Source organism: Eublepharis macularius, chromosome 1 (assembly GCF_028583425.1).
Source record: "Eublepharis macularius isolate TG4126 chromosome 1, MPM_Emac_v1.0, whole genome shotgun sequence".
In the NCBI taxonomy this organism is placed as follows: domain Eukaryota; kingdom Metazoa; phylum Chordata; class Lepidosauria; order Squamata; family Eublepharidae; genus Eublepharis; species Eublepharis macularius.
The window spans coordinates 83,641,577-83,667,426 of record NC_072790.1 but is presented as its reverse complement, the minus strand read 5'-3'; the positions used below and the strand labels follow the sequence as shown (position 1 = coordinate 83,667,426).

The 25,850-nt window shown below is 38.9% G+C and overlaps 1 protein-coding gene across 4 annotated transcripts in view; it reads left to right on the top strand.

The window, feature by feature from the left end:
• MAP3K7 (mitogen-activated protein kinase kinase kinase 7) overlaps nt 1-25,001 on the top strand; it is a 46,439-nt gene extending 21,438 nt beyond the window's left edge. Inside the window, exons 12-17 of one of the 4 annotated variants that reach the window (XM_054974396.1) lie at nt 3,408-3,488; nt 9,302-9,366; nt 17,977-18,091; nt 19,692-19,753; nt 20,667-20,782; nt 24,298-25,001. In XM_054974396.1, the coding sequence (XP_054830371.1) occupies nt 3,408-3,488; nt 9,302-9,366; nt 17,977-18,091; nt 19,692-19,753; nt 20,667-20,782; nt 24,298-24,478 (620 nt within the window). In that variant the 3' untranslated portion in view covers nt 24,479-25,001. Of the gene's footprint in view, nt 1-3,407; nt 3,489-9,298; nt 9,367-17,976; nt 18,092-19,691; nt 19,754-20,666; nt 20,783-24,297 lie in introns of all 4 variants that reach the window. The other 3 variants (XM_054974390.1, XM_054974406.1, XM_054974400.1) reach the window with 3 other exon arrangements.
• The last annotated feature ends 849 nt before the right edge of the window (nt 25,002-25,850 follow it).

The following is a 25,850-nucleotide window of genomic DNA, read 5'->3' as shown; positions in this document are numbered from 1 at the left end:
TAAAATGTCTTATGTTAAGCATTATCTTGCTGTCAGTTAAGTGGACCTAAGTCACTTAAAATTCATTAAATTGTAAGTGCACTTAACTCTGTTCTTTTTGTTTTGATATATTGGAAATTTGTGACTATAGTTTTTGGGGCTGAACACTCATTGTGACTCAAATCATTTCTATATTTTAAGAACTGATTAAAACAGTGAAATGATTTGAATCCATTTGAAATTGTGCCCATTTGAAATTGTGCAAATTAAGAGTAGAGTCATGAAATGGAGTTTCAAAAGATGTTCTTTTTATTTTTACAGCAGGATTCAAGTCCAGTGGCAGCTTAGAGACCAACCAGATTTTCAGGGTGTAAGCTTCCAAGAGTCAGACCTCCTTTCTTCAGACACAGGAAGTTCCTTATGTCTGAGTAAGGGAGCTCTGATTCTCAGAAGCTTATACCCTGAAAATCTGGTTGGTCTCTAAGCTGCCACTGGACTCATTCAAATCCTGCTATTCTACTGCAGTTGAACACAGCTACCAATCTAAAAACTATTTTTATTTTTGTTTTCCATTTTAATTTATTTACAAGACTTTCATATTGGTTTGATGCCCAGCATTTAAAGGAGAAACAAGAAAGTTAATGTTAGTAAGATAAAGTATGGATGTATGTAGAGATTGTAAGCTAACTTTGTCTTCTGTTCTTGGTTAAATTTGTGAAAGTGTTCTTTAGGGTTTTATAATGGATTGTTAATGATATAAGGGATACTACTTGCAGGCATAATAGCAATAAACTTGAGAACTTACATGAGCAATAGACAGCTGCCTCTTTCTGTTGCATTCATAATTTCAAGAGAGTTATTGGGGCTGGAAAGGAGAAGATGCTAATAGGCAGACAGGGTAGGAGCAAATCAAGGATGACATCAGGACTTTGTGTGGGACCCCATGTACACGCACATCTGTTCATAATAGGAGATCACTGTTGTCAGGGTGTTCTGAGTAAACCCTCTCCCAGAGACCTTGGCCTGTTAGATATGGTTAGGGCAGGGGCAGGAGCAGGACCGGCGCCACCATTGAGGCAGTGAGGTGGGCACCAGGGCGCCGGAGGGGCTGCCGGAGGTGGAGGCGCGCGGCATAGAGCTGGCGTGCCTGCCCTGCAGCTGCTTCAAGCCGGCCAGCCCCACACTGACGCCACCACTGCCACACACCCCCAGCCAGGTGCAGCAGCCGCGGGCCAGGCATGCCAAGCGGCGGGGGCGGTGTGCACAGCATGGGCAGCCTCCACACGCTGCCCCAGCCACCCGCCAACCAATGGGCCTGGCTTTGCCGCATGATGATGTCATAATGTGATGATGTCATTACGCAGTCCGGGGTGTGCGCGTGCACTGCATGCACACGCATGTGGAGCTGGCCACAGGCGCCAGAAACCCTGGCGCCGGCAGTGGGCAGGAGAATGCCTGGAGTATCTGACAGTGCTAATCTCCTATAGTACAGTAGCAGGAGATGTCTCAATGAGGTCAGAATACCTGCTTCTACCCATGAGAATGTTTCCATTGTGATTTCCTTCTTGCTAGAGTCGGGCAATGGAAAACGTACATTGAAGTTTTCTACCAAAATAAGGACTTAGTATTTTTGTGCTTTCATATTTTTGGGGTCTTGCAAAATACTTACGGTCTCCAAAGAATTATTTGAATTGCCTACTAAGTTTTTAAGACTCATGTACATAACTATTCTTACTTAACCAACATTGTCATTAATCTGCAGATCTGGGTTACAGGCAACCATCACCATTTAGTTGTGCCTAGTCTAACTGAAGCATTACTATTCCCTCAGTCTATATATTACAGGTGATCACTTTTATATTATGAAAAAGGATTGATATTATTTACCACAACTCAACAGACATTTTATCTATGAAACACTATTGTTTATTTTTAATGAGATATCCGGCAGATGTCTATTATGTTCTAATCCAAACATTTGTAATAATCCAAAATTTTCTAAGTGGATGTAGCTGTTGTTAAATGACTAAAATTACTTTGACGCTCCTGCTCCTTAAATCATAGTATTACTTGTGTAAAAGATCGGGCTATCATAGGGAGACATACAACAATGTGTGTGCACTGAGATTGATTAGGGTTCTCATTAGTTTTATACCAGATTGGGTTCCTAACATCAGTGGAATACATATACATTTTAGACGCAGTGTGTTATTTTTAGGGTTTGGTGAGGGTATCAGTTTCCTCTTCTGATTGTCAAGCTCAGAAAGTAAAAAATAATTCTATTAAAGATAGGATTTCAATAACTATGTTGGTCTATGTATGGTAGGAGATCTGCAAATACTAGATTCTTTAATAGCACCATTTATTCTGCTGCTGAATAAATGAAAAGCTGTTGTGCCTAGAATAAATGAAATGTTTAAGGATAGATTTGTTCCATCTATTACTATATTATTGGAACACCAAATACTACTTGTACCCAATTATACAAGTAGTAGAGAATAGGCTTTTAAAATAAGCTTGCTAAAGCAACATCTTAAATCATCTTTGGCTAGTTTCCCTTGTTTAGTTCACTCTTGTCAATTATACATCTTAGGCCAGAAAGAATTCTTTTAGTGGCTTACATTTGAATAGATTAAAACAAACCCCTACAAAGTATTGGTGGATTTTCAAACACCATATTGAAATAGTTGTCCCAGAACAGAAATGTGCGGTATAATGTGTTCACAAAACAGTTCCTACTAAGGAATTTTAATTTGTTGACTCTATGCCACCATCCTCTTCCTTTTGTTACTAGTGACACTTGTAAAATTATATTTAATGCATAGTTTTACATTAAAAATGCATTTAGTCAAATAGTTGTGTACTACAATTTAATCTCTTAATTTGTGTGACTGCTGGAAGTTGGTTGATCTGGCTTTTTCTCAAAATGGTAACAAATCAAATAAAGAGCAGGGGGAAATCTTGAAATATGCTAATATTAGAGCATCAGAATCAAATATTAATAAACCTTGTCTATTTCATTTTGAGAATAAGGCTTTTTAAGCCAAAAGGCAGACCACACCATTGGGTAAACTTCTTGCTAACATGTACATTGTGTAACGCACAGTGAACAATTCTGTCTTGTCTGCAGGGTTTGTTTTTTCCTCCTTTGTTACCATTGTACTTCTTGATTTATATTTTGGTTTTCTAACTATAACTAATTTATGTTGTGCTTTGTTATTATTGTTGACACTCATTCTCCGTATTGCTTTTAACGAATGCTTTACTGTTTTAAGCATGAATGGAAACTCTGCAGTAGGTTCTGCATGACCTTTTTTGCATGTACTGTGGTTTAACCAAATGAAGTAAGAAGTGCAATTCTGAATAATTTCTGTGTTGCCACTATAGTTGTTTGCATGTGTATTGTATGCGTGTGTGTGTTTTTTCAGCCTTTTCCAAACCCAAACGAGGCCATCGTAAAACTGCTTCATTTGGCACCATTCTGGATGTCCCAGAGATCATCATACCAGGTATCACAGACTAAACTAAGTGGATCCATGCTGGAATAATGATCAGATGTTTAAATACTTCTTGCTCCTGTTTATGAAGTGATTACTGTTTGGCACTTTGTTAAAAGAAGGAGGGGAAAAATTGTTCCAGATCTCCGGAGCTCTAACGAATAAAAATATCCAATAAGAAGACAGTTCGCTTTCAGTATAGAAAGAATTTGCTAGCATTTGTTCTGTTCATGAGAAAGTAGCATTGTTGTTTTCATAAGCCATGAGCAAGTCTGCATTTGAAGTTAATTACATTTTTGAAAACTGAAGGTTTAATATAATATTCAGTCTCCACAATAGTTATGTCCTAAATGTATGGTTAGCATAAACACAACACAAATGTTTTAATAGCCAGGTTTTTTAAGTAGTTCTGGAATAGTTGTCAGGATTGGCTAAAGATAAGACATATCAATGCATCTGTTGTTCAATTGGATGTTTTAATTAGAATTAAATAGTTCCTGAGTCTGAAGGAAAATTACCAAATAATTTAAGAATCTGTGTAAATTGTTGTTCAGTGGCAAACATTATTTAAACTAAACAGTGCAATCCTAAGCAGACCTACTCAGAATTTTATTGAAGTTTATTCAGTGGGGTTGCTCCCAGGAAAATGTTCTTAGGATTTCACTTTAAGAGATTAGATTATTTAAAGCAATACTTCTAGGGCTATGTGGATACATAGGGATGGCTGAAGCATTATTTGATGCAATTTAGAATATGAGTAAAGTGTAATACAAGTTATCTATTATACTTGATCTGTTCAAACTTGTATAATAAGGCTTTTCTAGGCAATAAACAGTATACCAGACATAGATTTCATCTGATCATGGTTCTGCAGTGTTCATGAGACTAAATGCAAAGTGTTTATCAAAGCTGAAAGTTTGACAGCCCTATCTCGTATGAGTTACGTTGCTGGAAGTGCAGCCATTAGAATAACGTTCTGGGTGCCTGCCCAGGACAGAAATCAAGCATTATGTATTCTGGCCTAGCTTGGCTAAAAGATTTTTCTGAGTCAAGGGACTAAACAGGCTTGTCTTACCTGCCTCGCAGAAAGCACAGTTTATTCATTGTAGGGAAAATAGTGTTCCTCTTAATATTACCAACAAGTATACATAGCATTTATATTCAGTAATGAATATTGCTTGGCTGTTTTGATGAGCCTTTACAAGACGATTCCCAGCACTTTCTTGGTAACTTTGTAATGAATAGAAAGTAGTCAAATTGGACAATAAAATAATATAATAATTCAAACATTGCAGTGATAGTTCTTCAGACATTTCAAAGTGTGTTCATTTTTTATTGTATAGAAAAATGGCAGTGTAACAATTTCCTTTAAAATATCTTTTTTGAAGTGTGTTAAATAATTGTTGGTATTATGGAATAACCAGAAGGTGCACAGGCTCATTTTTTAGGCCATATGTTATACTTTTCATTAAATTGGAATGTGTGGAATGATTAAAAGTGAGCTACAAAATAGATAAAATTATCACTTTGTTTCTGTAGATTTGTCATCCAAAACACAACTAATGCATATGTTTCAGCTAGTTGTAATTTCTAGATTGAAACTTAATACATTTTATGTACAGCCCCTCCACAGAACATAGAATTTTCACCATATCATAAGAAAACAATGAAAAAATCTTATGCGGTGTGTTAGGGCTTAGCAAAGGACACTGAAAGAAATTTCAAATAGGCAAGATGTAATGGCTACCGTATACCATGGCCAGGATACAAAGCTGGCCGTGCATTAAGGAATCTCAGGTGATAAGAGGGTCAGAGGTTTTTTTTTTTACATCCTATCAAAAGATAGTGTCTCCAGTAACAGCAGTGTTTCTGAAACCATGAAAAATACTATCACCTTTTAATGAGTGACAGCTGCGTTATTAAATTTTTGTAGGCTGGGTCATACTTCATCAGGCACATAATAAAATATGAACTTCTTATTCTTGGTTAGTATTGCGGACTTGAACAACTAAAGTTCTACTGAAAAAAGGTTAGTGCCCATTTTTTAATTTGGATTGCATTGTAACCAATGCAGAATCCAAATACCACTGTAAATACCCACAAGACCTATGTGTATGCACATCACAGAGATGCACATATGTGTTTCCTGCCTTTCTAAAGAGGCGTTATTGTTTTGTGTTGTATGTCATTTCTGGAATTCTAGGAGCAGCCTTTCTGGCAAGAGGGATTGTTTTTAGAAGTAGGATCTCATAAATGCTGCCTCATGCATGGAAATCTTCACATGACCATTTGGCAGTATTTACTGTTTTTAACCTTGAAAATAGTCTCTTAGTAGCATAATTTTTTCAACATTGCATTTTAACCAGTGGGAAAAAATAGGGAAGACATGTTTCTTTATATAACAAGGGAAGTGTTCCTGAGAGCAGTGGGCTCAGATTCTATGCAGGTTTCTAGATATTGTATCTTTAAATTGTTGTTTTTAATGCATTCTAATGTTATGCCGTTTTTCATAGCATTCTTTCATAATCCAGTACTTTATTTTCTATGTATATCTTAAAAGAACACTAATAAGCAGTTTTCCATTGCAGTGAAGTTTATAAGATTTAAGCGCCTTTGCCCTTGTTTTGTAGCATTGTTAAGCTCTGAAGAGTGTCAAGAATAAGATTATCCATAAGGGACATAATTTTGCTTACCCTTGGGTGCAGTTCAGAGAAAGTCAGGTGCATCTGATCTCTGTCAGTCAGATGCTTTGGTAGGTCTCATTGATTTCAATGGGGCTTAGATGTACCAAATATTCTCTGGTTTCCTTGTGTGACGTATTTATTTTAAATACTTATGGAATCGACAATTTGTGGCCCAAACTTGGTAACGAGAGAAAATAAAATAAGCGCAATACAAACCATGACCGGAAGTCAAAACCGGCAAATCAGTAAAAACAGTTTCTATTAAAACTCCAGAGTGTTGCCCACTCTAAGAACTTCTGAATAACCTTCTAAAAAGCCTCCACAGATACTATCAATACTTTTTAGCAGTGCATTCCCTGGAACTGCCATGGTTTAAGTTGTAAGTAGGCTACTGTACCAAAAATTGCATTCCATGTATAAGATTTTAGGCCACTTGTCGAGTTTCATTTAGTTCTTGTTTTTCTTTCAGCTGTGATGAACATCTGTATGTTTTATCGTATGTCACAAACAATTAAGGTTTGATTTCTTTCAATTGCCTCTCCCTCTGGTGTTACCCAATATTACAGAATTACTGGAACTTGATGGCAGCCTTTATCGTTTGTGCAACAGGATATTCTGTAGTATTTTAATGACATGGGATTTTTCATAAAGTTAAGAGAGACATTTTAAAAGTGCTTGTAAAAATATAGTGAGAAGGAATAACAGTTTACAGTGTGTTGTTCTATGGCTGAATTCCGGATTACGTATTCATGTTAATACAGGAGCAACAAGTATTTATTCTGCTTCTTTGGCTGTATTTGAGCTGCTTGCTAAATGCCTGCAAGAGTAAACAACGCTGAAAATGTTTTAACTAATAGCTTGCTTTTGCCTTGCGTTGCTAATTTGAAGGTTTCTGAATTTTAAAAGTTTAATCTCTACAATGCTACTGAGCATAACCTTCCTGAATGGGGGAAAAATTATTCACATTTAATTCTACCTCAGACTGATTATTTTTAAAAATGGTGGTTGTGATACAGTATTTTAGTCACATATGTGCTAAATTCTTTAGATTAACAAATGTTGCTAATCTGAAATGAGAATGAGTGTTCCAGATATTTTTACAAGTTTATTTCAGCTGAGCTAATTTTAGAATGAAGCTGTTGAATAAAATGTGTACATTGTTATATCAGTGATGCTAGTAAGGAACAAGTTCATTAGCCATTTAAATGTTGCAATGAATGAACAATTGGGTTGAACAACTACATTGTTGTCTTCAGTGGAAAAACTTTAATGATTCTCAGCTATTATTGCAAACTACTTTACGTGTAATAAACTGAAGGACCACTTGGGCAGCCCTTTGAAGCCATTGTAGGAGATCTTAGGAAATGAGAACTTGCCTCTCTCAGTACTTTGTAAATGTATCTTTAATAGAAATTCTGAATTGTGTTGCATGCCAGAATATCAGCAGCAGGGCTGAGGCTTAGATGTCAAGTGACAAGAACAAAGCATGGAGAGAGGAATAGAACTTTGCTACTTCCACTAGAGTGCTTGCATCCAACGGTGTTCCTGAAAACCTGCCCCCAGGAATAGTGCTGTGTGTGCTATGGGTCTAGTTGGAGTAGGGTTTGCATGCAGCCCTCCTAGACAATACAGTCCCTTCTCAAATTTTGCTTACTGTCTAAAACTTCTAACTTATTTCTCTTAAATACTTTTTTAAACTTACTAAATAAAATTCTTTGTGAGAAATTGGTGAAGATGTCGATGAACTCACTACTTCTGATTGCTTAAATCCAGGGAAAATACTGTGGGTCAGATCCAGTGCAGTGTTTCTGTGAGAGCAAAGACCTCAGCCCCACCCTTTGGCAGAAACCCCCAAAGGCCCTTGAAATCCTATTCCTTGGGGACCTCCTCTCCTTTTGGTCTGCCCTGAGAGGGACTGCTGAGAAAGTCATGGTTTCCGCAGAAGTCCTTGAATTCTTGGAAATCCTGTACTGGATCTAATCCAAGATACTAACCAAACAGTATTCAGAAGAATTGGTGAGCGTAATTCATTTTTTATGCTGTGTAGATTGGTCTCCATTCTCTCCCTTTTATCCCATTAAATGTATGTACAAAATAAAAAGACCCTACATTTTTAAAATCAGTGGGTAACTTTTACTAAGCTTTGAACAAATGTAAAGCTAAATTTGAAACATTCATAAAAAGCAAGCTGCATGGTACAAACACAGAATGATGAATTGAGGGACTCTGGGAAGTTTATGCATGTACTTGTCATTGTTGGAATGCTTGCTGTAAGTGCTACTGCTGGTCTTGGTTTTTTTTTTAAAGTTATGTAATACAACCTTCAAAGACCAAGAATTCTGAGTATTTTGTCAGCTGTTAATCCTAATGTGTTGGTGTTTCCCTTTGGGTAGTTGAGCTGACTTCTCAGGACCAGTATAAAAAAAAGTTACTGTAGTGACAGAATTGTGCACACCAAACGTTGTTTTCTTTTTTAAGTGTTTTGATTGAGTGATTTGCAGCTTCTACAGATGTGTGTTTTATTCTTAAATCTTTATCAATGGTTGGTCATTTTTAAACTTGGGAGAGAAAAAGTTTTTGTTATAATGGAAGAAGTGTTTGATTCTCAACAGAAAATTTGGAGAATTGCTACCTGAGTACTATTTGGGGATTGTGTTTGCTATGACAGGTGGGAAGGAAAGGCTTTTTAAAAAAATGATACTGATTACTAATTTCATTGAGCAGTATAAAGAATGGAGATTGCTGGCAGTATCCTATCTTAGTAACCTTCTCTAGAAATCCCCATAACGTAACCTCCTTGAAATAGATGTCGTCATCAGTGCCAGCCCCCAAGCATTAAGCCTGTTAAAGCACACGTGACAGAAGATGGTGAAGGAAAGTGCAGAAGCTATTCATGGGGTAGGAGTGGTTATTGTATTAGGATACACTTTCTGTTGACACGACAGCGTGGGTTTTTTTTACTTAAAACTTTGCAGCTGTCCCTCTGCTGTCCCCCTCCTGCCCATATTCAAACACTCTCTCTCTTTCTCTCTCTCTCTCTGTCTTTCTCTGGATCTGTACAAATTCCAAGCTGTTTCTGCGATAGTCGCACCCTTCTTACTCTGACTGCATTTCAGCATTTTTCCTTTCCCTTGTCAGCAGGCAACGGACAACAGAGGCGGAGATCCATTCAGGATCTTAGTGTTGCTGGAACAGAATCCAACCAGGTAAGAATCTTTCCCATTTTTTATAACTCATAAAGTGTTCTGAGCAACATTGTCATCATTCATTGATGCTCTTCATTTTATAAGATGATGTATTAAACTCCTCAAATGTGATATCACAAAATTGAATTTAAAAGTTTTTAAAGTTCTTAAGTGTTCTTAATCCAGATACAAGAAATATCTGTGAAAGTGTGATGGGAAACTGAATATTCTCTTTCATAGCTCTATATTGCATTAAGAAAAAAACCCCTCAACCTTGTATATTGATTTTCTGCTGTTTTTTTCTTTTGCTTATCTTTTGTCATGGTTTGCTAAAACTACAATCCTATGCACATTTATCTGGGAGCAGTCCCAGCTTTATTTCAAATCTCTACAATTCTAATCTTATTCATTTTTATTAGATATATCATTGTTAATGTACATTGTGTTATCCGCCTTGAGTCTCAGTAACAGAGGTGGACTATAAATAAATAAAATTGACTTGGGTAGAAATTAATTCCAAGTTAACCAGGCATAACGTCAGACTGCAAATTTTGTTGAGACTACTCTTTTGAAATATTTATTAAATGTCAGGTACATATGCAGTAGTGTGCTGCCAAAGTCTTAAATAATTAAAATTAAACTTCTCAGGCCAGCCATATGATACTAAATCTTAGCTTGATTTTTGCTTCCTTGGTTAAATGCCAACTTCATTTTTTCTGAACTTCTGTTTTCTGCACTTTTTCTGAACTTCTGTTTTTCCAAAAATTGTGTTTAGCAAATTCAGCTGCCAGGATACAGATAGACACTTGTATTTATGCAGACTTTCACTTCGCTGTCTAAAGTGATATTTTTGAAAAGTACAGACATATAAAAGCCATTATATCAGCATGCAGATTACAGGTCCTAGAGAAGTTTTGAGGAGATGGGTGCTGTTAAGTTTTCTGTCTCTCTGGAACAGCAGTTTAGATACCTTAGAATTCTGTTTCTATAAAATGACCTTTTAATTGATACATCTTATTTTTTTAGAATGTTTAGTGCTTTGCTGGGTCAGACTCTGAATAGCAGCAGACATGTAAATGTGCTTTGAGGCTTTGTGAAACTCTTGAATGCAGCCTTCAAAACTCACAATGATCCTACAGAAGATATTTCAGTACTACTGTTCAGTCGGCTCAGCAGAGACTGGGAATTAGTCTTCATGTTGACCTTCAGGCAATTGTCATATTGTAATTTTGGGGAAGTAAGAGTTAACTCCCTTCAAGTGCTAAAAGGCTGATTCTATAACTGCTCCAGCAGCAAAGTTTAAAGCACAGTACTTGCTGCAGAAGCAAGTGTCAGAAAGTGGCACTAGCACAATTCCACAGAGACCGTAGCAACTCTGTTGCTGCCCACCAGTCACACATGCTGCTTATGTACCCACATTATGCAGGAACAGAAGGCACCAGTCAGCATGCCACAGTAGTTCAGTTCACAGAATCCTTCCCATATACACAAGCCATAAACAGGCTGCCAGGTAAAGCTCACAGTATGTCAGAATGCCCCTTAGACTAGTGCACAAGAGATAGCAACTGACACCAGCATTCACAAGCTCAGTAGCTTTGTTCAGATAATTTTTCTAAACCTCCTGGCAAATCTAGGCACAGCCTGCAAATAGCTCCCTTGAGGGGAAACATTTGGGCTCAACAAGGAAGGAAGAAATGCAATTCTAGTTCTAATCAACCATCTCCATAGCCTAGTAGTTACAAAGCTTGCATGTAAAACCTTAGGCAACAACAACAAAAAAACCCAGATCTGGTACCAAAGAATTCACAGACTGATTCACACAGTAAGTTTGTATCTATGTATCCATGAAAGATGAGTTTTTGAGGGAGACAGCTAAGAAAGAATGCTCACTATAACAGCAAGGTAAGAGGAGTCAGCCTCATGAAATAAGCGTTGCCTTGGTGGGAAGCACCAGTGTAATGGAAAAAGAGGTATGGGTGTGGATCTGACCTATGGGAGATGGATAAGTCCCTTAAGGAAAGCCTACATTTTGGGTATTCTTCTGGCAACAGTAAATTTAGATGGGGAAGGGAAAGGCAGCAGTAGAAGAACCTAAGCAGCCGCCTCCATAGAACAGCACCTTACATACCTTACATGTTGGAAAAGACAGAATGGACAGTATGTTTGGTAGTATCCCAGAAGCCCAACCAATAATGCAACCCCTTTACTTGAGCCCTCCTATCTGCATATCATGTAAACGTGTATGAAAGGGATCTGTATAAATTATTGAACAATGGAAAAGCCACAGAATTGGCATACACAGATCCCAGGTTCAATCCTTTGTTTAGCCCATAGCTACAGGTCTTGGAAAAGGAGGCTGGGAAAAATAAGGCATGTGCAATGCAGTAATTGAGCCAGGTGGCTGGCACATGGCTTCATTCATGTAACTGATGTATTCCTGCCCTAACATGCCTTCCATGTTCCATAGCCTTCATAACATTTATGCCTGTCCATTTGGTTGATTAGTGGTTTGGGTTATTTTCCCAGTAAACCTTAGTTCCTCATCACTTCAGGTTGGCAGCACTGTTTGGTTTGTCATTCCAGCAGTGGGAGTGGGGCACTAAGGAGGACTGTGACCGGCTTGGAACCTTCCCCTTCCCCTTTGCTAGCAAGCTAATGGCAGAGAGATGGGTAAAATGCAGATTCTCATCACTGTTTGGCTATTTTGATAGAAAACCCATTGTGTCCTTTCAACTTGTGAGGACATATGAAGGAGATAGTAAATATATTACAGTGGTTAGAATGTCAGACTAGATCCTGAGAGACTTGGGTGTCAAATACCCACTTGGCCATGTTAGCATATCTTGGCCTGGTCAATCTCTGTCAGCCTAACCTCCCTCAGAGGGTTATTAGGGTGAGATGGGAAAGGAGAGGTGTAAGATAAAACTGGCATGAATGACATAAAGTAATTGAGAAGACTAGCTGAAGGTCTATCACACAATTATACACACAATTGCAGCATCTATTGTAGACTGAATTGTGACCATATGGGGGTGGAGATTACCTTCTTTTCCTGCAGAATTCCTGTGTCTTTAACAGCTACAAGAATTAACATGCATAGCTTTCCCTATCACTGTGTTTTCGTTAAGGATGGTCACATATGTTGCTACGCTCATCTGTGTTCCACTTTCGAAAGGTATAGGACCATGGGAGGGCAGCAGCATCTACTACAGATAAGAACAGCTGGTGGCTGTGGTTGTTGTAGATCCTGTTTGTGGTCTCCACAGCCTGAGTTGAAGAGTTGAGATTCCTATTGAGTGAGCAGGAAGAAGAGTTGGGACAGTTGTCTAGAGTTCTTTTTTGGCTCTCATCAGAATGTTTTTACTTAACCACCTAGTTTGTCAGCTAGTGTGAAATTCTGACAGCCCCTATTTCTCCCTTGCCATGCATGCCCCAGCTGCCCATCTTGTTGATGGTGTACCATGAGTGCAATAGTATTACTGCTCCAACATATTTTTGCCACAAGCACTTACAGGCAATATAAGTTGTATGTTAGAAAACAATCCTTCAAAGAGCTTAGCTAAATGTACCAGTTACCTGTTAAAGAAGAGAACTAGTCATCATACGGTCTGTGAGGCTGATGTAACCAATATTGGTTTTCTTCACTCTTTCCCTATCCTTTTTAGTGTCTTATGTACAAAGTGGATCACAACATTATTCGGGATACAGTAATATCACAAGTAAATGTAGGAAACCCTGTTAAAATTGTAGCTCAGTCAGCAACTTAATATGTATATCCAGTAAAGTATTTTATGTTGAAACGTGAATCATGAAGCCCACTGGCCATTTCAGTCTCTTGATCACACTGGACTTTTAATACAGAAGCACCCATAGACCTACACTTCTCTTCCACTGAGGGAGAATCATTGATCTACCAGAAGAAGCCTTGTTCTGTTGGAGAAATGTTTCTGCCTGTTTGTATATATCATAGAATCATAGAGTTGGAAGGGACCTATAGGGTCATCTAGTCCAGCCCCCTGCACAATGCCGGAAATTCACAACTACCTTCCCCCCACACTCCCAGTGACCAGAAGATAGCAAAACATCTTCAAGATCCCTAGCTAAACTGGCCTGGAGAAAATTGCTTCCTGACCCTAAAATAGTGATCGATCCCTGAGGCTCTCCACTTGTTACTCTTCTCCAAGAGGATGAGAAACCATTAACAAGCACTCTTTGGTTGCGATCTGTCAGCCAGTTACAGATCCACATAACTGTAATAAGATCCAAACCACATTTTACCAACTTGTCAACAAGGATATTCTATTAAGTTCAAGTTATATCAAAAGCCTTACTGAATCAAGATAAACTATGTCTGCAGCATTCCCCTGATCCAGCAAAGTAGTAACTTTCTCAAAAAAAGAGATAAGGTTAGTCTGACATGACTTGTTCTTGAGAAATCCATGCTGGCTCTTAGTAATCACAGCCATTCTTTCTAAATGCTCAAGAACTGACTGATTTGTTCTAAAACTTTTCCAGATACAGATGTCAGTACTTACCAGATCTTCCTTTTTCCCCTTGAAGATGGGGAAAACATTTGTCCACCTCCAATCTTCTGGTACCTGGCCTGTTCTTCAAGAATTCTCAAAAATAATGGACAGAGGCTCAGCAATTACATCAGAAGTTCTTTTAATACCTTTGGATGCAATTCATCTGGATGCAATTCAGCCCTGAGGACTTTGTTTCATTTAAAGAAACTAGGTGTTTATGTACTATCCCTATGCCGATTCTAGGATGTAACTCCCTTTCCTCATCATGTGTTCTGTTTATGCCATGTTGAGCACTATTTCCCTCACAAGGGAAGAGTAGGAATTGAGTAGTTCTGTCCTCTCTTTATCGCCTGTTACAATTTCACTTTCCTGTCCCTGCAATGAGCTTACCATGTCCTTGCTCTTTTTCTTACTTTGAACATAAGCAAAGAACCTTTTTTTGTTATTTTTAGCATCTCTTGCTAGCCTAAGGTCATATTGAGCTTTAGCTTTTCTAACACTCTCCTTACAAACACTGGTTATTTGTTTATATTCATCCTTGGTTATAAGGCCCTCCTTCCATTTCCTAAATGAGTCTTTTTTTATTTCTCATATCTTTAAAAAGCTGTTTATGGAGCCACCTTGGCTTCTTTAAGCTCTTCCAATTCTTCCTTCTTATAGGAATCATTTGCAATTGTGCCTTCAATATTTTTCTTTTAAGAAACTCCCAGCCCTCTTGAACTCCCTTTACCTTAAGTATTTCTGACCGTGGGATTCTACCCAGCATAATTTTAAATTTGTTAACATTTGCTTTCCTGAAGTCCAGCCTAATATGTCTGACTACCTACAGCTTTTCCCTTCTCCAAGACTGTAAATTCCAAAATTACATGGCCCCTGCTACCCAGAGTGCCTACTACTTCCATCTCATCAACCAGCTCTTCCCTGTTGGTGAGAATCAAGTCCAAGATGGAAGATTCTCTTGTTTCCCTCTCCACTTTCTGAAAAATGAAGTCAGCAAGACAAGTCAGGAATTTATTTGACCTTTCATTTTTAGCAGAGTTAGATTTCCAGCAGATACCTGCATAATTGAAATCTCCCATGATCATTGTGTCCCAGCTCTTTGTGAACTTTGTAATTTGTTCTAGGATTGCCTCCAAGTCCTCTGCCTGGCAGACCCCCACCATAATATCACTATTATTTCTTACTCCTTTTATGTTTTACCTAGATACTCTCAACTGAACTTCCAAGCTCAGATACATCTATTTCCTCACATATATCTCCTTTAAATATAATGCTACTCCTCCCCCTTTCTTATTTGTCTATCCCTTTTGAACAAGTTGTATCCCTCAGTTCTAGTATTCCAATTGTCAGTGTCATCCCACCAAGTTTCAGTAATGCTTATTAGGTCATAGTCCCCTTATTAGGTCATCATAAGTCATTGTCTTAGGACTTCAAGTTCTTCCTGCTTGTTTCTCATACTCTGCACATTTGTGTAGAGTCATCGGAATCCATGAGTTATGTGCCCTGAGGTTTTTGTTTCTGTACTTATCTGTGAGTTAATGCTTCCTAGCATATGTGCCACTCCCCTCAAATCTTTAGTGTCCTTATCTCCAGTTACAGGCTTTGAATTCTTGTATCTATCCCCCATAAGATTTAATTTAAAGCCCTCCTTATCAAGTTTGCAACGTTCTTACCAAACATTTCTTCCTACCCCCGTGAGGTCCGAACCATCTCTCAATAGAAGAGCTTCATCTTGAAAGAATAAGCCATGGTCCAAAAAAACAAACCTTTCCTGATGACATCTACATAACCAGTAATTTATTTCCAGCATTCTTTTTTTCCTTTCCTAAACCATGACCTTTGACAGGATGAACTGACAAAAACACTACCTGCACTCCCAGGTCCTTCACCTTTTTACCCAGAGTCACATAGTCTCTTTTAATGCATTCTGGTCTGTGCCAGGCAGTATCATTTGTTCCCACATGGATTGGCAAGAAAGGATAATAATCTGTGGGTTTGATGAGTCTTCCTACTCTTTCTGTCACTCCTGGATGCGTGCACCTGGTAGACAGCATACCTCTCAAGATGACAAGTCCGGTCGGCACACTTTACCTTCTACCCTTCTCAGTAGGGAATCTCCAATTACCAGCGCACGTCTTCTCCAATATGGGGGAGCAGAAGCTTGAATCCTCTCATCCATGGGGGCCTGAGAAATTTCCTTCAAGCTTCGAGGAGGCTGGGAGAATAGACCTTGATCCAGTGGTCCAGAATCAATATCTATGGGGAGATCCTGGAACCAATTGCTTAGCGTCAGAGGCTCAGGCTTAGTATATTTTCTCCCACCTTTCTTCCAAGAAGCTCAGGATGGCATATGTGGTTCACATTTTGTCTCACAACAGCTTTGTGAAGCACGCTGAGTTTAATTGGCTTATGATCACCAAGAGAGTTTCATGCCTGAGTAGGGATTTCAATCTGGATCTCCTTCCCAGGAGCTTAGTCTAATACTCTTATTGCTATGCTGCCTGGGCCTCTCACAGTGTAAGGCAATTGTAGAGTCCAGTCCATTGTCTTCAGGTCCTGTGTCCAACCACTTGAAAAAAGGGCATCAGCAAGGTAGACGAGAGTGCCTCTTTCCTTCAGTAGCCAGCCTGTTTTTGCATTAATGATATATCACCTTCATTTCTCCCATGCAACTGTAAACAGTCATAAATTGGTATATACATCTAGATGTACCTTTTTAAATCTATAGCATGTAAGTTGTGCTGTGTAGAGAGCAAGTTTCTCTGTAGTCATTACTCTGTAGCAGGTTTCTCTAGTCATTGCTCCACATTTTTTAGCATAAGGAACAGGTCTGAAATCTCTTATTCATCATTACAACTTGGCAAGTAGGGGCTGGGATGGCAGAGGAAGCTTCCCAATATATAGTATCCCACAAGCAGGTATAAATTCTCTGTTCAACAGGGCATGTACATTTTGCTATGAGTTGCTTTGTGCTCGGCTCATTCTTTTCTTCAAGTACACTTCTTTTTGGCCGAATTTCACAGATCCTGTACTGTTTTGTGATCTCCACCTCTGATTCTGTTCCAATCATGTCTGCTCAGGTCCTCTGAGATTGTTAGAGGTCAGCCCATGTTGCTGGCAAGGATAAATTGATGATTGAACTACATAGCATTGTGGCAGAATATGTTCTTCTGTCCCTGTTTTTGAGTTTGTCCATACCAGGTGTTCAGTGTGCCCAAAAGAAAAGTTCCACACAGGGTGGAAAGGGATAATAAATAAAATGAGTCTGAGCAGAGTGTAGTGATGACTATCATTGAGTTGGGTATCTGTTCTGTTACCTTTACTAGTAATCTTAAATTTCCTTTTATGCTGATTATTGAGTATCCACTGTTAATTTCTTTGGAGGAGCAAATGATTTTTTTTCATTGTTTATTTGATTAACCTTATTTGTTGCTGCAAGAATTCAGAATCCTCTCAGTTATTTCTCTTGAAATATGGAATTATCTGTCTAGATTTCTTTTGTGTTTACATTACCTTTTTCCTGTGTTAAAAACTGAACCAAGGCTGATCTGGAACTGTAGCAACCTAGACTGATTTCTGATGGACTTTTGCAGTCGCAGGAAATATAAATCTACTAGAATGCTTTTTTTCTTTATCAAAGTTTAGCTTCATGATTAAGTACTGCTCTTAAGAACATCTTCAATTAACATTCTTACTCTTTCGGTTGGAAATCCCCACTGTTAACTTCAGGCCCATTATGGCTACAAGAAAAATGGCTAATGGCCGTGATCAGCCTAGAGACTGTCGCTTTAACTAGATTGTTAGAAACAACCTGGTAAATAATGTTCTGATATAAGAAGGACAAAAAGGCCAATGGGTACCCATGGTTAGGCACACTGGGAGCATTCTACTCCTTAAATGCAGTGTCTTATAGAAAAGTGGAATCGTTTAAAAGGATGGAATATCTAATTTCAAGCATTTGAGATGAACAGCTTTATATAAAATGGTTATATTAAATGACTGTACCAGTACACTTTAAAATGTACTCTGAAAATAAGGACCTATTGAGGGGAGGTAATGGAGGCATCATCCACATGCCAGCTGGTCTGAAAACTTATTCTTACAGGAAAGCAGAAACAGCAGTAGATCATCTAGTCCTAGTGTGAGAATGATCACTACCTCGGGACCAACCTCTGAAAAACCAACTCGTAGTCTTCCATGGACACCCGATGACTCTGCAGGTAAGTTATTGATGATGACGCGTTTTTTCATCAATAACTTGATGGTATGTGTAAGTCAAAGATCAGAAACTTACACATAAACTCCAGTGCCTCTTGCTTGCTTGCTTGCTTGCTTGCCTGCCCGCTCTCCAGAACATGAGTCAGCATCAACAGCAGCCATAGTTGGGGGCAAGCAGACAGCAGCAGATATGTCATGTGCTCCATTGCTTTCTCTCCCTCCTTCGTTTGAGGCCAGAGTATAAGATAGGCACTCAGTGGTGAAGGGAATACGCTTACCTCAAAGGTACCTATTGCACAGTTCTTGCCAATGCTCCTTAAAAATCTGAAGCAGATGATGTTAGACATCAGAGTGTCAGTTTTGTTACAAAGCAAGTACTTGGAATAAGACATCAATACATTTAGGTGTTTTGCAAAATAGTTGAATATAAAACAGTATGCAATGGGTATATGACAACTAAGAGGCCTTTGTATGACCTTCAGACCTGAAGGGACAATACTACTCACTATAACAATTGCTGATATTGGTCTACATCAGGGTAGAATTTGTGAGACTATGAGGGCAGCTTGAAAAGGCTTTATCGTTTGAATCATCTGATAGAAACTGACCAGAATGAAGCAGAGATCCTCCATTCCACTAGCCTGCCTTGATTTTTTCCCATTAGTCAGTAACATATAATAGTAATATACACTTGTGTACAATGTGTTATAATTTTAAAAAACTGTACGTATGCAGTATATATAACTCTAAATTCATGATCATCACTGAGCAGAATAAATGCCCTGTATTGGGTAACTGTTTTGTAAATGGAATTGGAGAATTAGACATAGAAACAAGCTGCCCTAGGGAATCAGTTTACACCACAGTAGCACATGGGCTGTTGTAAAGCATGCATACATGGTCCAACAAATGCAGTTGTTTGATTTGTTTAATTCATTAGGGTTAGTATCCTTCTGCATGACTCCACAGAACTCTCAGGGCAGCCTACAATATAGCAAGAAGCAGCAGTAAAACCAGAGCACAACACAGTATCCAGCATTAGCAGCATACGGGCTGCAAAACCACTTCAGATATTAATATTCAGTATCCTCAGACAGTTACTAAAATAAATCTACAGAGACCATTCACATAACCAACCGACATAACTACATTTCCACAACCTAACAGTTTTGTATAGTTACAATCAGCTATAAACTTCTTCACCCTTGACCAGTTAGCACAGACAACTAGCTTTTCCCATATGTATGTAGTAAGAGAGAGCTCAAGCTAAAGAGGGAAACCTCCTGATATCGTCGTGAGAAAGCCGAAGCTCAGGGAGGTGGAACCGGGGTTAAATTCAAACACCCTGTATGCATATATCGATTTTGAATAACAATATAATATTGCACACAGTATATATCTGTTACAATTTCACTACACCTCCCTGAGCTTCGGCTTTCTCACGACGGTGTAGTAAGAGATAAATGAGTCACACAATAGTTAATCATCTCAAACTATTCTTTGCGGCCTCCTAATGAAATCGTTGTTGAAGTGTTGCAAGGATACACCATATGTAAGATCACTTTGAACAGTTGAAACTCAGAATATCTATTTTCATAACAGATACCAATGGTTCTGACAACTCCATCCCAATGGCATATCTTACATTAGACCACCAGTTGCAGGTAAATAATTGTATGCTTTTTTTATACATAGATCTCAATATGCTGTGCAGTATATTATGATATTTTTGTTCTCTCTTTGAAGGAGGTATTGGTTTGTCTGTTACACTTACTATTTTTTGTGAGTGCATGTGAGATAGAAGAAGATATTCTGACTAACCCAGCTTGGTGTAGTGTTTAAGAGCAGCAGGATTCTAATCTGAAGAGCTGAGTTTGATTCCCCACTCCTCCACTTGAAGCCAGCTTGGGTGACACACAGCTCTCTCAGAACTCACTCAGCCATACCCAACTCACAGGGTGATTGTTGTGAGGATAATAATAACACACTTTGTAAACCACTCTGAGTGGGCATTAAGTTGTCCTGAAAGGTGGTTTTAAATTGATTGTTGTTTGTAATAACAAGATCTAGAAATTGTAGTCCCTGGCATTTATATCTGAATGTTGACCTAATGATATCATTAGCTGTTCTGATATAGCAACTCAGAAAGTCATGGTAGTTCTCTAGCATATCTGCAGAAATACATCTTTTTTGTGGGCCTCCTATTCCTTGCTTAGCACTGAAGAAATAGCAGCTACCAATCCCTTGGCATTAACTCCTGCATGGGTCATTACAGAGGCCTGGGAAAGTGAGGGTGCCCATCTTTAAATGCTTTGCTCAGGGAAGAAGGATCCCAGTTACTCTTATTTTTCTGTGTTTGTTCTGCAGATTATCTAGAATTAGCTGAAATTCATTCTTTGTGACAAAGATTTTATTTCAGCAAGGTAGGCTAATGTTGGGCTTGAATCAGTATGCTATCATGTCTTCAAGGGGATAGGATAACATGTTTCTGAAAGCTGATATAAAAATATTGCAGACAAATTTTGACAGCCTACATACTGAGAGACTGGTTTCTAACACGTCTTATAATAATTTCAGCCTCTAGCACCATGCCCAAACTCAAAAGAATCTATGGCTGTGTTTGAACAACATTGTAAAATGGCACAAGAATACATGAAAGTTCAGACAGAAATTGCACTGCTGTTGCAGAGAAAGTAAGTAAGATGTGTTTCTTTTTGTTCTCATAAGTGGGTAGCTTTTAAGCTGTATAACCCGTGTTCAGTATGTAGCAGTTTCTGGCAAGCCTGCCTGGATTCCTGTGGGGCAGCCCATCACCTGCTGATGACAAAATTCCAAAAGAACAGGCAAGTGAAGCTTCACTGCCAGGATAGAAAGCCGCCACCAGCCTCTCTAAACCTTCAGCTGTGGGACTGAGAGGCAAGTTCCCAACCCTACTAGGTTTTAAACAGGAAGTCAACCCTGTGAGGTAGGCACTTGGCAGATTGAGTCCAGAAATAAAACTAACAGGGAAGCATGTGGCAAAATGGCCAAAGAACTGGATTTGAATTGAAGCCACAACTCTCAATAACTCCACACCAAATCAAGAGCAGGAATTTATTAAAGAAAACTGCAAAAGCAAACACAATAACACAGAAGGATGTGGAGAAGCACAAGACAGCAACAGGCTATTTAAGCTAGGCTTTATTCACTAGAAGCCCCTGAACTTGTTCCAGAGGTTACTCTCAGCAAGTTTCAGAGTCCAAAAGGGATCTTTAGCTCTTAAGTCCAGACGTCCCAAAGACAAAAGCACAAAGGTGGCTATGCGTAGAATGCAGGAACAGGAGCAAAAGTGTCTTCCCCCTGATCTAAGAGGCTGAAGAAACAACTCTTTTTTTCAAGACCAGCCGTCTGCAGCTGACCTAAACTCTCAGCCAATAAGATAGGCTTGGCCTTGGCCTGTCTTCACAGGTAAGGGAAGGGGGAAAGAACTCAATCACCCCACCCCCATAAGGCTGTGCACTAACCAGCCAGGAGGCAGGTACCAAACTTTATGAAGGTTTGTCCTTAAAAGCTGTTTCTGGTGTGCTCCTGTGGCTCAAAGCCTCTTATCTGGCCGGAATAGACAGTGCCGGCCAGCCCTAGTCTCCAAAAAAGGCAGAAAGTCTCAAAAGCCTAACCCAAGATTTTTTAACTTGGAAATAAATGGCATAAGTGAATTTCACTACACAGTAAAACATGCCACACAACTATAATTTTACAAAGAAGTGACTGTCCTTCTGGAATCCATGATGACTGAATATTATCAATATTTTTAATTCTCAGTACAGCCCCATCTGTGAATACTTAAAATGGGGCCATGGACAGAAAATACAGATTTTTCTATAAACCTGAGGAAAGCACCCGATTCGCAGAACATAATGTAGAAACAAATACATTGGCGGGGGGGGGCGTGTTAAAACTTCACAAAATAAAGGAATGTCTGTAGGTTTAAGAAACAAATGCCATCAGTGGCCTTTGCTAATCAAACACATCAGTATTGCCGACCTTCAACCCTTGGTTTCTATCAGGGAAAGGCAGGGCCCTTTCCAGGGCTGTTTTGACTTTTGAGGGAGGACTCATCAGAGCCAGGTCTGGCAGCAGACAACTAGGTGACTTGATACCACATGACTTACATGATTCACCCAGGCCTGGCTGCTCACTGATGTTCAATGAGAAAAGAAGAGAGAATCATGGAAGAGACCACAAAGGAACGCAGCACAGGCACCGTGACTAACTAGCCATAAAAAACCTAAACAAAAGTCAAAATAAAATAATAATATTGAAAAAAGTCTTCAGTCTCATGTATTCATTGAACCATATAACATGACTGCCACAAAGAACTCAGAGGCTCAACATTCAACAATAGAGGTCACAAACTTTCAATGATACTGCAATATTCAAGTACAATAATAAGGTACAATATGCTAATCTGCAATAAGTATCAATAAATATAGGTAAGAAAGTGACCAGTGCTTATAAATATAGAGCGACAGTGCCTCAAGTTACAAGTAATGTACAAGAGAAGAATTGAATATACAAAATTCAAAGGGAAATGTCCATCAAGTTCAAAGGAGGAGATATTCCATAGGTGAGGTTTAACTGCAACAGGGATACTAGTGTTTCCATCCTGTTTCTGTTGTCCTCCTTCTGGGCAGTTACCACAAAAGGAAATCACAATTCATCTCATGCATACATCATGCAGGCAATGTCGCTTTATGTGGGATGCTATTTCAAAAAAATCCCAAGGGAAGGATTTCCAACCTACTGGGACAGTGATTAGTTTCTTCACTCAGACTCTGGTGTATTATTCCTTTTATCAGTGGTCTAGTGTTCATTTTCCAGTGAGACTATTGCAGTTCTACATTCAGGCTTCCTATCAACCTGATGGTACCTACCTCTTCTCAGTGACTTCCATAATGCCTTTGCCTTCCACAATAGCTCAAGTAGCTGGAACTTTCCAGGTGTCAAGCAGTAGTTCCCCTGATTATAGCAGCAGCATCTTCTGCAATTTCCTACTTTATTCAGGAGTTGGAGAAGGGAAGGAATTAACTCTGCAGACTGAAATTAAGCGGTCCCATTGTTTCTTCACTAGTAGATTGCAATGGAGTATTTGAGTCAGCTGGACTGTAGAAGTAAATCAGTCTGTGCCTAGTAATTAATTGAGTTCTTTTGGGCCCATATGAATAATAATTCATTGCAAGCCTGCTTGGGATATTCAGTCATCTAAAATTAGAGGCTGCAAGTGTTTTGAATGCTTACTTCATCAATTAAATGAAATGACCGTTGAGGACAAAATAGTCTGTGACTCTTGTCTCTGCTATTTTAACAAGAGTTCATCTCAACATAGAAGACAAGCTATTTTGAGAATAGAGTAAAAATGGTGAAACTTAAATAATCTGCAACATTGTGAGCCAGAAAAATCTTCTCAGTCTATGTTTAGCTGGTCTTCTAAAAAAAGAGCTGTAGAAAAGTGGTAGTGGTATGGTGAAAGCAAAGGTTTGTCCACGTGATTCTCAGAAGAGAGTTACATTTCTGTAGATCGTTGTATGCCATTGTATAAATTAGATGTGACTAGTTGTTTCGGCACCAAGTTAATATTGCGGCAGACCTCACCATGTGACAGAAAACCTCACCATTGCTCTTTGTCCCTATAAGATGCAGTTTCTTATACATCGTGTCAGGCCTTGTGTTTCCTCTCCCCTTCACCACTTCTTGGATGTTGCTGTAAGAGATGAGGAACACGCTACATGATGTTTCTGTAGCAGGAAGGCACATGGCAAGGTGGTTCTTACTGGCAACCAGTGTCACTTTGGCTCGAATAAGATACTTAACACTAATTCTTCTTTATGGCTTATAAGCACATGCATAGGTTGCCACACTGCAATTATCTTACAGTCAGGGCTCTTAAGCATATTATGATGGATGGTGTCAGCTAATGGTTCCATTCTGGGGATCATTCAGGCAGTCACAAAAGAAGCATGGACTGCTGTATAAGATATATACGGATTACATGGATCTGCCAGCTAGATCACTGATTATTCAGCAAATATTGTGATTCCCCTAGCCAGGGTCTCCTGGTGTCCACTTCGTGTGTGCTTGAAGTGTGATGCATTACATTAATGAGTAATTTTTTAAATATGTACAGGAATTTTTCTCTCTGAACTTCTAATTTCAACCACTTGTGTTTCAGGCAAGAACTAATAGCAGAACTGGACCAGGATGAAAAAGACCAGCAAAACACATCACGTCTGGTGCAAGAACATAAAAAGCTTTTAGATGAAAACAAAAGCCTTTCCACGTACTACCAGCAATGCAAAAAACAATTAGAAGTCATCCGAAATCAGCAACAAAAACGCCAAGGGACATCATGATTCAGTGGGACTTCAAATTGACAATGATGCACAGAAAACTTTTCTTTCTTTTTTTTAAATTATCCTATCATATGACAACTCCTGAGTGTTTCCTTATTGGTGTGTGCTGAATGTGTAGACTTACCTGCTGCTCTTCCGGCATCAGTTCAGTATCTTTTTTATTTGGGTGAACATTGAGTTGTTTGAGAAAGGTAAGAGCAGCAACCAGAATGATCAGCAGCACTAAACATAAAGCAAAATGCAATGAACTCTGGCTGTTTGCATGCCCTTGTGTGATGGCTAGCCTTAAAAAAGTGACTAAGTGGCTGCTAACCTGTAAAGATCATGTTAACGCAATAAGAGCAATGTAGAAATCTTCCATTTTAGAAAGTTTTTTGTTCTTCTCCCACATCAGTCCATTGGCAGGAACAAGTCATTTCTTGGGATTCTTCCTTCCACCAGGCTCAAGAGGTGATGGTGTCTGAACAATGCATTCTCCCTTTGAATAGTTCCATCTCCCACATTAAATGCAATGGAAATCTAAGCTGATGTCATGATCACTTGGCCTAGTGTTTGATAACTTTGTCCTTCAACTGAAATTCTGTAAAGTTACATTCATTTTTTTTGAAAAAATAATCCGCATTTTCTTTATTTTGGGTGCCCAAGGAAACACGGATAATACGCTAAACAGTCTACCCAGGTCATATGAACAAACTGGCCTTAAAGATTGATAAAGTAAAATGGGAATCTTAACCTACAGGAGAGAATTTTTAAAATTGGCCCTTCTCTATCTTAGGGTTTCCACCTTGAAATACAGATACATTCTTTTAAATCTCATGACGTTACAGGAGAGAAAATAAAGCTGTGGCTTCACCCACCTGCTTCATGCCCCCCTCCCAGTCCTATTGTACACTCCTCCAGTCTATAGCAAGCAGTGTTTTTGAAGTACAACACATGAGGGAGGGAGGTGGGAATAGGACTGGGTGGAAGGACACTGGCTATCTTCTCTCCCACTATATTGAAAGATATAAAGAAATTTGCCTGGTTGTGGCATAATTGCACCCCTTTTGGAAAAAATAATGAGAACATTGTTAGCATTTTTTCAAAATTAAAATTTGATAGGTACAGAAAATACATTCTGAATGAATGTTGGTCTTATTGTAAAAGTGTTCTCTTCAGTGGGTAATGCCTCTTAATAGGTAATGCCTCTTACTAAGGCAGGGCTTTTGCTAATTAAGATTATCCTTAAGAGGACTAGTAGGGGTGGGCCTTCCCTAGTCCTTCCAAAGCTGAGCTCAACAAGGGAAAACTGGAACACTAGAAAAAACTAGACAACTGGGCATGCCAGACGTCCTATGGAAGTCATTTGTAAGATTATGGCACTGGGACTGAG